The sequence below is a fragment of the Camelus bactrianus genome, chromosome 17, assembly GCF_048773025.1.
Source record: "Camelus bactrianus isolate YW-2024 breed Bactrian camel chromosome 17, ASM4877302v1, whole genome shotgun sequence".
Classification (NCBI taxonomy): domain Eukaryota; kingdom Metazoa; phylum Chordata; class Mammalia; order Artiodactyla; family Camelidae; genus Camelus; species Camelus bactrianus.
In genome coordinates this window covers 22,232,005-22,247,320 of record NC_133555.1, presented here as the reverse complement: position 1 = coordinate 22,247,320, position 15,316 = coordinate 22,232,005, and the positions used below count along the sequence as shown (strand labels likewise).

General features: G+C 41.8%; 1 protein-coding gene and 1 long non-coding RNA gene across 8 annotated transcripts in view; one reads left to right on the top strand and one right to left on the bottom strand.

Moving 5' to 3' along the window:
- ADAMTS9 (ADAM metallopeptidase with thrombospondin type 1 motif 9) overlaps positions 1-15,316 on the bottom strand; it is a 156,972-nt gene that overhangs the window by 71,765 nt on the left and 69,891 nt on the right. For all 6 annotated transcript variants that reach the window (XM_074344528.1, XM_074344524.1, XM_074344527.1 and 3 more), the window contains 7 exons: positions 13,522-13,732; positions 12,874-13,038; positions 10,919-11,083; positions 7,877-7,996; positions 5,106-5,210; positions 4,806-4,973; positions 2,722-2,991 (listed from right to left, as the gene is read on the bottom strand). In XM_074344528.1, the coding sequence (XP_074200629.1) occupies positions 2,722-2,991; positions 4,806-4,973; positions 5,106-5,210; positions 7,877-7,996; positions 10,919-11,083; positions 12,874-13,038; positions 13,522-13,732 (1,204 nt within the window). The remainder of the gene's footprint in view (positions 1-2,721; positions 2,992-4,805; positions 4,974-5,105; positions 5,211-7,876; positions 7,997-10,918; positions 11,084-12,873; positions 13,039-13,521; positions 13,733-15,316) is intronic.
- Positions 1,682-4,795, top strand: LOC123615965 (uncharacterized). Of its 2 annotated transcripts, none has more exons than XR_006723821.2 (3): positions 1,682-2,182; positions 4,060-4,176; positions 4,319-4,795. It is a non-coding gene; the product is annotated as an uncharacterized LOC123615965 (long non-coding RNA). The 2 variants fall into 2 exon arrangements; XR_012499918.1 differs by lacking the exon at positions 1,682-2,182 and adding an exon at positions 2,308-2,422.

Sequence of the window (15,316 nt, the reverse complement as noted above, 5' to 3'; positions counted from 1 at the left end):
GATTCTTAGTTCCATTCTCATGTTGCAGAATTTCGCTCTGGACTCCTCTGGTTAACACTTTTCCTGTCCTCTTTAGATAGATATATTTTCCTAGGTAAAAATTTCTTGGAACAAACCCTGACATCTATATTCCACAATGGACCAACCAAGAGAGAATGACCATTAGGGAAGCAAGAGGTGATGGGCATCTGTTTCTCTTACCTGCCTCATACACTTCCCCTTAACACCTGGCAGCCCAATTTTTCTTCAAGGAACCACTTCTCCGCCAGTGGATGCCACCTTAGTGGGACGGTCTTTTAAGATACTCTGCACTTCCCTGGGAATCTGAATTCTGAGCAGAGCAACTCAAGGGTGGTTCAGAGTTGAAAAGGATTCATCAAGCCAGAAATGCCTTAAAGGAATTATCCTGTAGTTCCACTTAGATTAGGACTGCAAACTACAGCCTGGGGGCCAAATCTGGCCTGCCGGCTGCTTTTTATAAATACACTTTTATTGGAACACAATCATGTGCACTTGATTATATATTATCTATGCCTGTTTTTGTGCTAAGACAGCAGAGGTGGTTAGTTGTGATGGAGACTGTATGGTTCACAGAATGGAAAATATTTACTATCTGGCCCTTTGCAGAAAACATTTGCCAGCCCCTGAGCTAGATGCCTGAAGATGCTCTGGCCTCAGTCTCTACTGGGGCTAAATGAACAGTTTTGTTTGTTTGGCTTTCCCTTGAAAGAGTCAGTTTCTTTTCCTTTGCTTGCAACCAGAGACCCCCTAATTGGTAACACACGGAAAACCTCATGCAAGGTTCAAGTTTATGCAGAAATGTGCTGTAAGATGAGGTTCTGATGCCAGAATCCACTGAAAGCACTGGATTCTCATTCTCCAGCATTCATGACTCTGCTGCTTTTCCTGCTGTGGAGGGAAGGAAGAACCATGCATCCTGCCACGCAGAGATGCACACACACGCCACCCACTTCTGGGAGTAAGTCAGGCACATCAAGCTGGAGCTGAAAAATCACACTGTCCACCTTCAGCCTCACTTAATCTAGGGAAAAAAAATCCCCAAACAAAAAACAGGCACAATGAGGAGGAGAATGGTATTGCCCATTGCTGCAAAAAGGTTACCTAATCCTCCCTAATTGGGAACTCTGCCCAAGGGCAGAATCATTCAATCTTAAAGGAATGCATTATCCACAAATGTAGTCCCAAATAAGAATAGCTTTCAATGCATTTTTTTTTTTAAGTTCTAGTGCTATCGTTAGAATACAAACGTGTGAGTTGTGAATTTTTTCAACCGGAAAAATCATGGGACACTCACTCAGTGATGACCTCTCTTGATCACCCTTTAATTTCTCAGAACCCAAATCTCTTCTAACCCCGGCAAAGGAAGTCTTAAAGTGGGAGGCAAGGGAGGAGAATGAGGTGGTAAAGGTCCCGGGCAACTGAGCAGATGTTCTGCTTACAGCCAACAGGTGCAGTTTGTGGAAACACTCAGTGGCTATCAGCATTCACAGGAAAGTGAACCTAATTTATTGAAACATGACCACAGTGGGAAACTGACAGGTTCCTTCTAATGCTTTTCAGTCTAGAAATAATGAAACACAATTAGCAGTACTGGGAGGAAACTAATAGTAAACAATTAAAAAGAAGACCCCTGAGTTATTAATAAACAGCTAACGCCCTATACCCATCCAGGGCCCCTTACTACCGTTATTATCCCACTTTAGACATGTCCAGTATCCCACAATATAATTATTCTTTAGAAAATTATTTAGTGTAAACTTCTGAAAATTTTGAGAGTATATTTTCCTTTTGAATATTAAGTACTATTTAATCTAATCAATTACCTAATTAAATATTCTTTAATATAATTAATAATTGCATAATTTAATTAAATATTATTTAATTTAAATATTATTTAGTACTAGGGTCTTCCTAAGTTGAAGGACAAAGATAATGATAATAAAGATAAAGATAACTGTTGACATTTATTAAATTCTCATTCTGTGACAGGCAGAGGGTAAAACACTTTATTTGCATCATTACATTTAATTTTTACAATAACCCAGGAAAGCTGGAATTATTGTTCACTTTGTTTTACAGATGAGGAAACAGGCTCAGAGAGGAGAGGGGACCTGCTGAAGACCCCAAAATTTGCAAGAGCAAGTCCTGGGATCAAACAGAGGTATATGCCCTCAAAGCCTGTGTGGATAACCATGAAGTCATGGTGTTTCTCCTCTAAGCACAGATTTTGCCCAGACTAGCGTTCCTCTCCTCATCCAGGACAATGATCTACTATTACAAACTGCTTAGGAAGTGTGACACTTCAAGACTACATTCATCTGGAAAACAGCAAGAACGAAAATGACTTTCATTGAAAACTCCATTTCAAAAAAGTTCTTTTGCCCTTTTAATTTTCCTTCAGGTGAGAGCCATCTGCCACCTGCAGGATCAATCAGGGCCTCCTCAGTACCTTCCAGGAAGCCACCTGATCAAGTGACACCCTTCCTCCACCCAGTTAAGGTAGCTTAGGGGTGGGAGCAGACCGTCTCGAGTGACACCTCTCCTGGGACTGCAGTTAACCCCAACAAATGAAAATGCACAACATCAATCCCTCCTGAGATAAAGATGCTCCAAAGGTGTTTCTGTTTTGTTTCCCTACAAGCCCAACATCAAGTGAAAGAGAAGAGAGCAAATTTGGGAAAGACGTCAGTGAATACTCACTGCTCCCCAGGGGCCGGTCCTCCACTGGTTTCCTCCGAGCACGTGGGTGCGGCTAGGGCTAACGCCCCTGAGGCGATAATCCTCGTTCTGGAAAGGGTGCTGAGCGAGGCTACTGTCTGGGGTCCGCTGAGGGCAAGGTGACATGGAACAGTCTTGCTCGGTTTCTGGGATATATTCGGGGTCGCACTCGCTTTGATCGATCACGTGGTCACTGTAGTTGACACAGACCACTTGCCGGGTCGCCCTACCTTGCCCACACGTCATGGAGCACTACATTGGATGTTCAGAAAGAGAAGGAGTGGGTCACGTGAAAGTGCGCTTTCTGTAGGTGACCCAGCACTCAGCCAGGTGCTCAGGCCAAAAACCTTGGTGTCATCCCTGTCTCCTCCCTTTCCTTCCCACCTGATGGCCGCTTCATGGAAAAACCCTGTTGGCTCAGTATTTGAAACAGATCCCCAGCAAGTCATGTGTCACCATCTATGTCATCACCTTTCTAGTCTATGCCATCACTGTCCCATGCCAGGACTTCTGCAGTGGCCTTTCAGCTGGGCTCCAGCTTGTAATCTTGACTCCTTCCTGCCTCCACCCAACCCAAGTCTGTAGTCCACATATCATGAACTGTGACTCATGCAAATGAATGTCAGACCATGTCATTCACCTACTGACTTCCCAATTCACTCTGAATAATGTCCAAAGTTCTTACCTTGACCTAGTAGGTCCTTGATGATGTGGCCACAGGCTACTTCCCTGACACATCTCAGATCACTTTCCACTCACTGCACTCCAGCCACACCGGCCTGACGGATGCTTTCTGAGCAGGCCAAGAGCATCCCCAGCTCAGGGTCTTGGCCCCTGCTCTCCCTTTTGCTGTACAACATGGATATCCAAGTGGCTACCTGCTTCACTCCATTCAAGTACTGCTCAGCGCAACGTGGGCCCTTTTCTGACCACCTTGTCTAAATGCACTTCTCTTCTTTCTCTCTGCCACTATTCTGCTTGACCTTTGTCCTTGTTCTTGTCAGCATCTAGTGCTATGTGATATACTTCTTTATCCGCTCACTGACTGGAATCTCCACTGGAATGATCTCCATTCCAAAGGAAAGGTGAGGGCTTTAATAGTCGGTCGCTGCTTTTCTAACTAAACTTTTACAAATATCTGGTGAGTAGACAGATGGCTCTGATAGATGTATAAACGTATGTTTGGATGCTTAGGGCATGAGAGTGAGATTACAGACCACTTATTGAGTACCTTCTTTGTGCTAAGCATTTAACAGATATAATCTCAAATAATCCTAACAACAGTTTGTAAGGTAACTTATCTTTGTGGTCTCTTTTCAGAGGAGAAGAAAATGAGATTCAAGGACTTAAACCAGACTACTCAAGGTCATGCAGCCAGTTAATGTCAAGATCTGGATTTTTACATAGCTCTCTTTGAATCCATCTCTCACATTTCATGTATGTATTCTGGTATTTATTGAGATATTCATCTCCATTCTCTTCACCTATCCTAAGTTTTTTATTTCCTGGACTCTGGCATTTTTGCAAGGCAGAAAGCAGGAGCTACCTGAAGACAAAGGTTTTTCTTCTTTTATGAAAGTCCACAGATGGTGGCTGGTGTGCACAGGGGGCTGGGTCCCCAGCATCGCATGAGGATTCCCACTTCTCACTCCTGGCAGGGAAGCCAGAGGCGCTGGACTCCAAGGGACCACAGGATGCAGGAGGCACCCAAATTTAAGGTAAGAGGCCCTCTCCTTGCTCCCCGACTTCTCCCTACCACTGTGGTCCTCCACATGCCTATTACAATCTAATGGGACTGGACTCAATTAAGACTGGATTTTCCAATCAGCCCAATAGGATGTGGGCTTAAGTAGACTGTAAGTTGATTTACACACTTACTAAAAAATGTGCATTTCTGGCACATCTGGCTAAGATTCATACCAGCTGCACATACATGGAGAAGAGCTCCTCAGAGACCAAGTCCAATTCTAAAATAGTACCCACTGACTTTGGGGACCCACAACTAGCCATCCTCCTTAGGATCCCCCCTAAGTCCTCTCCCAATTCCAAAGAAATCACTTGCTTACAGGGCTCCAGTCCAGAGCCTTCCACTGCCCACAGGGCGTCACAGAGCATTCCTCCTTTGCCACGGGTCTAGGCAGGGTCGCACAGGCACTCTCGTCCGCCACAGAGCCATCCTCGTCCCGACAGCTGACATATCTCATCCGGGTACCTTTTCCACAAGTGGCTGAACACTAGGTGTTGGAGTAAAATAATGCAGAAATGTTATTTGAAACGGTCACTGGCTGGATAGAAACCTGCTTTCTATAGTCACGAACATCTGCCTCCCCTTCCACCCTCTCTGCTTCTTCCATTCTATTTCTTACTGGAGTCCAAGACCCAAATCGCCACTGGGTCCTTGGAGCATTGTGTGTGCTTCTCCTGGCTTCCGGGGCAGCTGGGGGAGGGTGACAAGATGGTAATTCACAGTCCTGGACACGAGACGGGAAGAAAAAGCCAAAGTTACCTTTCAGTCAACGTGCGCTTTAACGGTCATGGCACACACAGATACAAAAACTAAGAATTCTAAGATCTCAGACTTCCGTATGATTTTGGGCAAGTCACATGACACCTCTCAGCTCCAACTGTAAATTCAACTATAAAATGGGATATAATCTGAGTCACTTTGTGGGTGCCTTAATACAGAGCAGGGATCTACATAATGATTTTAAAACCATATTTATTCACCTGCTTGTGTGAAAAAGATATTACATAAGATGGCACATAATTTAGGAAAGATCAGGATACCCTTTGAAAATTATTCATTGTTAATTTGTTTTTAATTCTGAAGGCCAAGTTCTGTTCCTACATTTTGATTCATTTCCTAACCAGAATTTGTTAATCATGAACTTGCTTTCCGAGTTTACCCGAAGCTACCTCCAAAGGTCCTGAAGAAGGTCAAATCTGGATATAAGAGGTGTATTCAATTTCCCAATGTCTAGAATTTACATCACACCCCTCAGTCACTCAGAGATGGAATCCCTATGATGGACTGAGGTCACCCACATGTAGCTAATATTCCCAGATTTACAAATGAGAAAACGGAAGTACACATCTGCTCACAATCATTCCCAGTCTCAGTGGTTAGCAGATATTCTATGATTAAATGCATATCCATTAAATGTCCAAGAGGTACCAGGCACAGGGCAAAGTGCTGGAGGCTCGTTGCTAAAGTCACTTTAGGGAGCTTATAAACTGTATGGGAAACCCTGTTATTTGGCTCCAGACCTTGCCTATTCCTCTGCCCGGGATCCAAAGGAAGGCACAGGGAACTTGTCACACAGTGAACAATTTATCCACATGACACAGCTGCAGGAACTTCCCTACAGTCAGTCCATGGGTACCACAGAATAACTTAGAAAAGTATGTTTGAATCTCTAAGGGGGTCACACAATCCTCACATCCTGACTGTTGAGATGTTGTAGCTAACAGTTCCCAGGCATTTATCAGGCAGTGGTTCGGAAATATTTCAATAAAGTAATAAAAATAAGGATGACACAAGTCAAAGTGATGTTTGGTTCAGTGATCAGTGATGACAACATGACCAACACTGCCACAGTCACTGACTTTCTTGAGACTTCAGCCATCCAAAACACATGATGCAAAGCATCAGACTGAGGATGCTCGGAGGGGAAGTAGCACATTGGGGCCACAGAGTGTGCGTTCTGGGCATAGCCTGGCTTCAAGTCCGCTTCTGCAATTAACAAAGCTGACGGGCAAACCCAAGTCTTCTCTTTACATATGATGCCAAAATCAAGGTCCACATGGAATAATGTGCTCGTGAGTGATTATAAATCAGCTCTTTTAAGATGTGCATGGTAGTGGGTAGATATGTATATGCATACCTACACACACACGCATTACATGCACATGTATATTGGTAAGTGTATATATATATATGTTTAAGTTTTACTGTATACTATAAAGAATGTATAGCACACAACTTACAAATAACCATAAAATACACAATTCTTTATTTTAACCTACATATAGCCAATTGATTCTCACAGAATATTTTTGTTGATTTTTGCTGAAATCTTGAATCTGTGGCCAAACTATGGTTATAATTGCTGGACAAGCACAGGTTGGACATGAATGTTAGCTGATATTTTGTTGACATTTAAGAGTACAGTGAAAGAAACAATGAAGATATGTGTCAGAATTTCACTCACTCACCAATGACAGGAGTAATTTCTTTGCTGAACCAGATAATAATTTTCCAATATCAGAAAAAGTATTTCCTTATTTGTTTGTATTATTTACAACATAATGGCTGCAGACTCAAGACTTTTTTAAACTTTAGTCTGCATTACTAATATGTGTTCCATCATTTTGTAAAGTCTATATGATCAACACAAAAATAAATTAAACTCAGAATTAAAGCATTTTCTGATTTCTGTGGTGTAAATACTCTTACCGTGGCCAGTTTCAAGCTACCAACTTGGTATCAGCGAACACAGAGTTGGGAAGGGATGCATTATTGCTCACCATTATGTAATATTTCCACCATGTAAACACGGACAAATGGAAATAACCTCAAAAACACAGATAATAATAAATTCTAGGAAAAGAATTGGAAAGTGGTAAGCTTTAAGTATTTCTCAACTTAGTTTTTACTATCATCTATTTAATTATAGGTTTATATTTTCAATTTTTAATAATTTCTGTATGTAACAATCAGCTTACAAAATTCCTGAAAATTTACCAATCACCTCTTGCTACCCGGAACAAGCCAGCTCCAGCACACTGCTGCCCGACCACAGGACACTATTTGCAGAACCCTACTTACAGTGAAATCATTAGAAAAAAAAATCTCAGTTCAAGAAAAAAAGCTCAAACAGTCCATCTTTGCCATCCAATAGGAATCAGAATTAAACCTATGTACATTTTAAGTAAGCAGAGAAGAACAAAACTGGCACATCAAAATATTTGATTCAGAATGTAACAAAGAAGCAAATACAGAACACTTCAGCTAATCAACTGTTTTCCCTACCTACATACATACCTCTAACAGTACTTCAGTTTTGACTGAACTGCTGGGAACTTTTGGCATCTTAGCACCTAAAGCCAACAACTGATTTAGACAAAGGAGATGTACCTGGGTATCAGTGGGTCTAGTTGCTGCATTGCAGTCATTGTCATCCACCACCGACATGTATGTCCCAATAATGCATTTCACTGCTCTCAGCTGGTATCCTTGTCCACAAGTGACACTGCACTGGGGGAAAGAAAGAAAAGAAAAAGTATATACAGTCTAGCAAATGTTCGCTTTCCCTTTCTTTACCCGTAACATTCTATAAGAGAACAAAATTTCTATCATAGTGGGCCAGAGAACTAGCACCCAAAGAAATGAGATAATAGTGGCCAGTTCTACTCTGTACAATTTGTGCTGATTATAGAAACATCACTTGGAATTATTTCTGCCTCCCACTGGAATTACATTTGGAGTAGTTCAATTACTTTTAACTATGAACCCCTAGAAGGAGAGGAATGTGTTTCAATTTTTTACATCTTTCACACTGTTCCTAGCAGTGTTCTGTGGCTAAAATAGATACTTCATACTGTTCCGTGACCTATTTGACATCTGGAACAAATTCCTAACGAAATAGTCAGAGTTTGCATCGATAGTTCTATACAAGAATGGTGTTTGCAATATGACTTACAGAAGGCAAAGTATTAGAAACTGCCTAAATATGCAAGGACCAAAAGTCAAATAAATGTACCATGGCACACAGATCATAAAGAAAACAGTGTAGCCACTAAAAGGCTAACTGTTAGGTTAAAAAAAGCATCTAAAAACTGTAAGTAGAGGGAGTAACATCCTGGAAATGGCAGCTGGGGAAGCTCCAGCAGTCAATCCCTTCACGGAAGCAACCATTAAGCTGGCAAAAACTGGTAGAATCAGTCTTGTTTTGAACTCTGGAATCTAATCAAACACAGCAACTAAGTGAGTGCTTAATGAAGAAAGAAGCTGCCAAATCTCTGTAAGAAAGTGTTGTGACATTTTTGTTTACTCCTGTTTTTTGTTTCCTCCCCTTCCACATCACACATTCCTCTCAAATGCACGTGGAACCTTCTCCACTCTAGACCATATATTAGGCCACAAAACAAGTCTCATTGCATTTTAAAAGACTGAAATCCCAGAAAATATCTTCTCTGACCCCAACAGAGTGAAGCTAGAAAGCGGTAACAGGAGGAGAACGAAATATTCACAACTGTGTGCATGTGAAACAATAGTCTTAAACAACCAATTCAAAGAAAAAAATCACAAAGGACATTAGTAACTACTTTCAGATGAATGGAAACAAAAATAAAAAAAAAATTTTTTTAATAAATATAAAGATGCAGCAAAAGCAGTGCTCAGAGGGAAATTTATGTTTGTAAACACCTGTATTACTAATGAAGAAAGGTCTCAAATCAATAACCTAACTTTTCAACTTAAGGAACTAGAAAACTAAACTCAAATCTAACAGAAGGAAAAAAACTAATAAAGATGGGAATAGAAAAACAACAGGATCAACAAAACTAGAAGCTGGCTATTTAAAAAGGTAACAAAATTTTAGAAACCTTTATCTACACTAAGAAAAAAGACAGAAGACGCAAATAAGTAGAATTAAAAAAGAAAGTGAGAGCAATGCTTCTGACCCCACAGCAATAAAAATGGATAATCAGAGTAAGGTGAGCAATTACATGCGAACATGTTAGACAATCTGGATGAAACGTACAAATTTTCAAACACACACAAATTACCCAGAAACACACAAATCACAAAAACCTGACTCAGGAAGAAAGGAAATTTGAACAGATTTATAAGGAGTAAAGAGATAAGTCAGCAATTAAAGACCTCCTAACAAAAGTACAGCACCAGATGGCTTCACTGGTGAATTCTACCAAACATTTACAGAAGAATTAAGCACAATTCGCATAGCCAACAGGTACAAACAACCCAAATGTCCTCGGAGGGATGAATGGATAAACAAATTATGGTATATCCACAGATGGAATGCTAGGCAGCCATAAAAAGGAATGAAGTATGGGTATGTGCTGCAACATGGATGAACCTTAAAAACATGCTATGTGAAAAAAGCCGGAGACACAAAAGGTCCCATATGGTATGATTCCCTTTGTATGAAATACTTAGAATAAGTATTATGCAAATGTAGACAAAAAAGAGGCAAGGGTAAGTGGACAACTCCTGCTTGCTCAGTGTGATCAGACACGATCAACCATTCTGATTGAGGATGCTATGTAACGGGGAGGATTCAGAGGTGTGCCAGTGTCAGCAGCAGGCATTGAAAGGGTGCAGTGATAAAGCTGCTCTCCTTTACCACAAGCATGTTGGAAACGGAGACAAGCTGGAGGGCTGAAGTTGCTGTGGCTGTGGCTGGACAGGGTGGAGGGAGAGCTGTTCTTAAAGAGATTACGTAAGTGACAGCCAACAGCTGCTTTGCTTCTCTTGGGAACATGGAGTGCTACTTAAATAGTACCCGGAACGCTTTTGCTTCTATATTAGGAAGGACTTGATTCCAAGAGTAGCGGCTTCTCAAATGCAAGCCCAAGGGACACTTTCATGCTCTCCTTCCAGAATGTGACTGTGGAACCTACATTTGGGGGCTTGAAAAAGATCCGTTGAAACAGAGAAGATTCCTGCAACCTTTGATCTAATTAACTCTATTTGAAGAGTCTGACTTATTTATGAGAGGTGAACTTTAGGAATTGTGACACTGGGAGCCAAAACATCCCTTCCAAATCCCAGTCCAGATCCTCCTGCCAAAGACACTGGCGCTGGATCTCATTCTGTAACAGACCCACAGCCACATGCTAGCAGGTAACATCGTCCAGACACGAGATCTGTTGTGCATTTGTTCAAAGGCGCTTATGCTCAAGCTACAGTTTTAACCCAAGGGCGAAGACACGCACATGGGTCTGTAAAGGGAATAATCAGCTCCAGGAGGGTGAGCGGCAACCCTCAGAAGTGGGGCAGAATGGTTGCAGAATTTCTAGTGTTTAGCGCCATGGAGGTACAGCGCACATGCCACATGCCACGGCAGTTAAATCCCTGCCTCTGGAATGTCCCTCTGCAAGCTTGCTCCAGATAAGAAGGAAAGAATGCAGTTAAGAATTTTATCATTCAAAATACCTGTCCCCAGGGACCCGCCTGCCAGGACGCACATTCTGGCTGCTGACAGGTCTGCATGGAGGCAGGCTTGGTCTCAGGGTCACAAACTCTATCGTTCAATCGATCTTCGCCAAACTGACACCAGACCTGGCGGTGCTTATGCCCCTTTCCGCAGGTGACCAAGCACTGTAACAAAAGGCAAAGGCAGTCAGGGTCATCTTGGAACAATGCAGAGTGGCTCCCGGGGGTTAGTCACTGATTAGCAGGACAGGTGTGCTGTTTCCTATAGCGGTTTCTCTGTCTCATTGCCATCTGTAAATACATCAAGAGTCAAGCTTTCTGCGCATTTGCTCACTCATTCATTCTGTATTTATTCAGTCTCTGGGCCAGTTTCAAGCACAGAATAAACCCAACCCAGCATCATGCTCTGAAATACTGAAAAACAGCATTCGTAGTTTGGTGGTACAGGAGTTAAGGGTGGGGAATTTACAGGTCAGACTAACCTGGGTTTTAATCCCAAAGCAATCACCTATGGATACAAAGTCAAGTGGCCTCCCTGTATTTCAATTTTCTCACCTGTACACTGGGGAGTACAATAGTGCCTACTGCCAGGAACTGTGAAAACTAAATGAGAAAAATCCAAGTAAAGTGCTTAGCACACATGCATTTAGTGAGTGTTAAATATAATCATCATTATGATCTTCACTCACTGCAGGAAATTTGAAAAACACAGAAACACATACAAGAGAAAGCTGTAACAATCCAAAAATCTCCCTATGAAGTTAGAGATAATCATTATTAAAATTGTGCTGTGTTCTTCCTGTTCTCTTTAGCTATGGAATGTTGGCTTATACCAAATGTACAGTTTGATTATTTCCCACCTCCATTTTATCAAGTACTTTTGCAAAGGTTTATTACTTAATTGGAGATGATATTTTAGCTAGTATTAGCTATCTAAGTAGAACTTAAACCCAATACCTTCTTTCAACGTCTTTTTTTAATCTAATGCTAGAGTTGATGCTAAGGCCGCCTGTTAACACAGAACGTAAGCACTGGGTTTGCTGTTTGTTTGTCCAGGAGTCAGACACTGTTCATTGTGTGCACTGTTATTTGTCTGCCATTTCAGGGGAATTAATAGTATCCTTTTAATATTCAGATTTCATTTAATGTGGAAAGGAAACAGTTAACGTTGCACTTGTATGGATGAGATCAGGGAACAGATGCAGAAGATGGAGCAGGGAAACACCTCTTCCCCTACATTCCTGACTTGGCCCATAAGTAAAGCAATTTCTGTGTTCCCCTTCCAAGGAAGGTGGAGGGAGGCACCGGCTCGGTGAGAATCTGCCTGGGAGAGTACCAGCACTGTCTATAAAGGCGAAAGAGAAGCTCCACCTTCTTTCCTTTGCTGTGCCATCTGTGTGCTGGGCCATCTGGGCTAAACAATGGGTGCTGGCTTAGGTTTCATCAGGTTAGGGACAAGCAAGACATACATCTTGGATACTCAGCCTGGTCCTTTCTCCTTTTTCCCAAGTTTTCCACCAGCAACTGGGTGGGTAATCAAATAGATCACTCACTGGGGTCTAATTGTCTTATTTCAAAGATAAGGAATCAGGGAACCTCATTTCTGACCTCAGATCTAAGCCAGTGCATCTTCTCTACAATTAACAAAGCCCTGATTTCCTTTATAGCAGCTTAGCCAGGGCTCAAAGAGGAGGGAAGGTGAGGGACTGGAACTTCAAAAGTCACAAACAGCAGCTACTGTGGTGGGTGATCCAGCTAAACCCACTGTGACCCTGAGGGCACCAGTGGACTAGACGTGTCCACTATGACAGACGTAGGGCAGGTGGAAGACTGGAGTTGTTTCCTCAAGGGGAGGTGGGAGAAAGGTACAGCAGGTTCAGCCTGAATAGACCAGGGGAGACTCAGAATTGAGCATCAGAGATGACCTGGGGGAAGTAAAAGCCCTTCCATCTCACCTCTGACCAGTCTCCCGACTTCCACTGTGGACAAGGGAACTCATTGCACCTCTGAACGGTGACTTTCTCTTGATGTGTGCACTTGCTATCATCCAGTACATCATTACGGGTGTTGACACAAATTGCCCTTCTCCTCTGGGTTCCACCATCACAGCTTTTAGAACACTGAAAGGACCGAAAAACGAAATCAAACTGTTGCTGAGTGTCTTATCAAGCATGCACAAGATTGTGGCTAGGCTGACTTGTCGCTTCCAGTCCCTAAGAAATAACCAACCAACAAACCCTAGCTGATTCTAGTTGTTATTTTGGGGGTATCTGTCCATGTTATCAACTTATTTACCAGGCTTATATTGAAGTCAATATTAGCAAACTAGCATAGGATGACAAAATTGGAAACAGCCTGTGGGGTATGAAAAGAGTGATTGGTTGAGTTGTCCCACCACTCCCAATTTTCCACATGCCATACCCATGTCAGACATTACAAATAGATCATGGTACACTTTCCTGCAGTTTTAATGGGGTCAGGCATTATGAATCTATCGTGGTACTCTAAATGAGGTTTTCTCAGTGCAGCCCTGCAGGGAGCCACCATCAACTAATCAGACTTAACGTCCAAGAAAAAGCCTCTCTGAGTGAGAACCAACTTACTTCAGTCCAAGCAGAATAGCGCCAGCCACCCGTGTTACATTCTCCCGAGCATTTTTCCCGGTTGCTTGGTTTGGGGTGACTACTGCAAAAACTGTCATCAATCTTCTCGGTCTTCCCATCTAGCCTGCTGTATTTGGCACAGTAGATGTCTAACGTGCGGTAACCCAAGCCACACTGGGCACTACATTCACTCCTGCTGGCCACGTGCCACCTATACACAAACAACGGGGAGAAACCAAGATTTCTGTTAAACAGGTACGTCTTATCTTGACTCAACTGATGGAAGAGTTGAGTTCTTTTTTCTCCCTTAACTCAAATACCATGAAACCCCAAAACCATAGTCAGTTACTGAAATCCAATTTTAAACCAACATATCCATGTATTTTTCATGGCTGCCAATATACATGGAAGTCAGAGTGATAGTCAGAGGTTCTCTCTGTGTGAAGATTCTCCCCTGATACAGTCAATCTGAAATTCAAGCAACCCAAAAGAAAAAAAAAACATTGGAATTCAACGGAGCAAAAAAAGAAATTTTATATTTAAAAGGTTCATGCAACCCAGCATTTCATTTATCAAGTAGGCTGCTTCAACAGAGAACCACTGTTGGAAACACCCCTCTTTAGAAACCTCCTTTATGTGGGTCTGTGCTGGAAAGTGCTCAATGAAAAGTCTGTGAATTAACAAAGGAATGGATAATTTGGACTGTAACTGAATTTCAAGTGTGCGAAACTGCGTGTATTATTATCTGTGAATAAAGTCTGTAAGTTTCTTGAAGACATGAACCATAGTTTGTATAACACAATTACAATAAAAAAGACTAATTTTTTTAGAGCATTTTTAGGTCCACAACAGAATTGAGAGGAAGGTACAGAGATTTCCCATATACCCCGTCTCCACACAAGCACAGACTCCCCATTATCCACATCCGCCTCCGGAATGGTACCTTTGTTACGACTGATGAGCCTACGATGACACATCATTATCACTCAAAGTCTATAGTTTACATTAGGGCTCACTCTTGGTGTCATATATTCTACAGGTTTAGACATATGTATAGTGAAATGTATCCACCATTATAGTATCATCTGGACCTAAAAATCCTCTGTGCTCCACCTGTTCATCCCTTCTGGCCCCAAGATTATATACTTTTAAAACGAGATCTGAATCTACAAATTTTTGTCAATTTTGTATTCCCTAGTACATATAAGAAGCCTTTCTTGGCACATAGTAGGTGCTCAGTATGTGTTGATAAGTCACATATTGGTTCTTTTAATGCCCCAGCAACGTGGCTCAGTACCTAAAAAAAGAAGGGAAAAAAGCTTAAATTGAACACAACAGTCTAAATAACTGAGCTTAAAATGTGTTTTGTTGATCAAATTCAGCAATCCTCAAAGGATCATTTCTCTATAGTCTTCATTGGAATTTTTCTCTTGATGGTTAATTCTCTTCTGCTCAGAAACTCGGTGGTTTACCAAATACAAATGGCCTAAAGAATTCCTCCGTCTACACTCAGGAAGAAAAGAGGAGTATTAGATACATGCTTATCTTGGAATTTCTCGCAAATGCTCAAAAGTAGGTCAGAGTTGAACTACTTCTACGTTTGGCATGTACAGTGGGCTACCGAGATTTTCTGTTAGAGTGACACAGTATTTGGAGGATTTTGTCCTCACTGGAACATGTTACATGAGAGATTGTAAAACAGTGCTTTATCTCATCCTATCAAAAGTTTAATCTGGGCAAACTCTCACTTCCCCAAGGAAGTGAGGCAAAAAATGTGGACCAATTCAAAACAGGC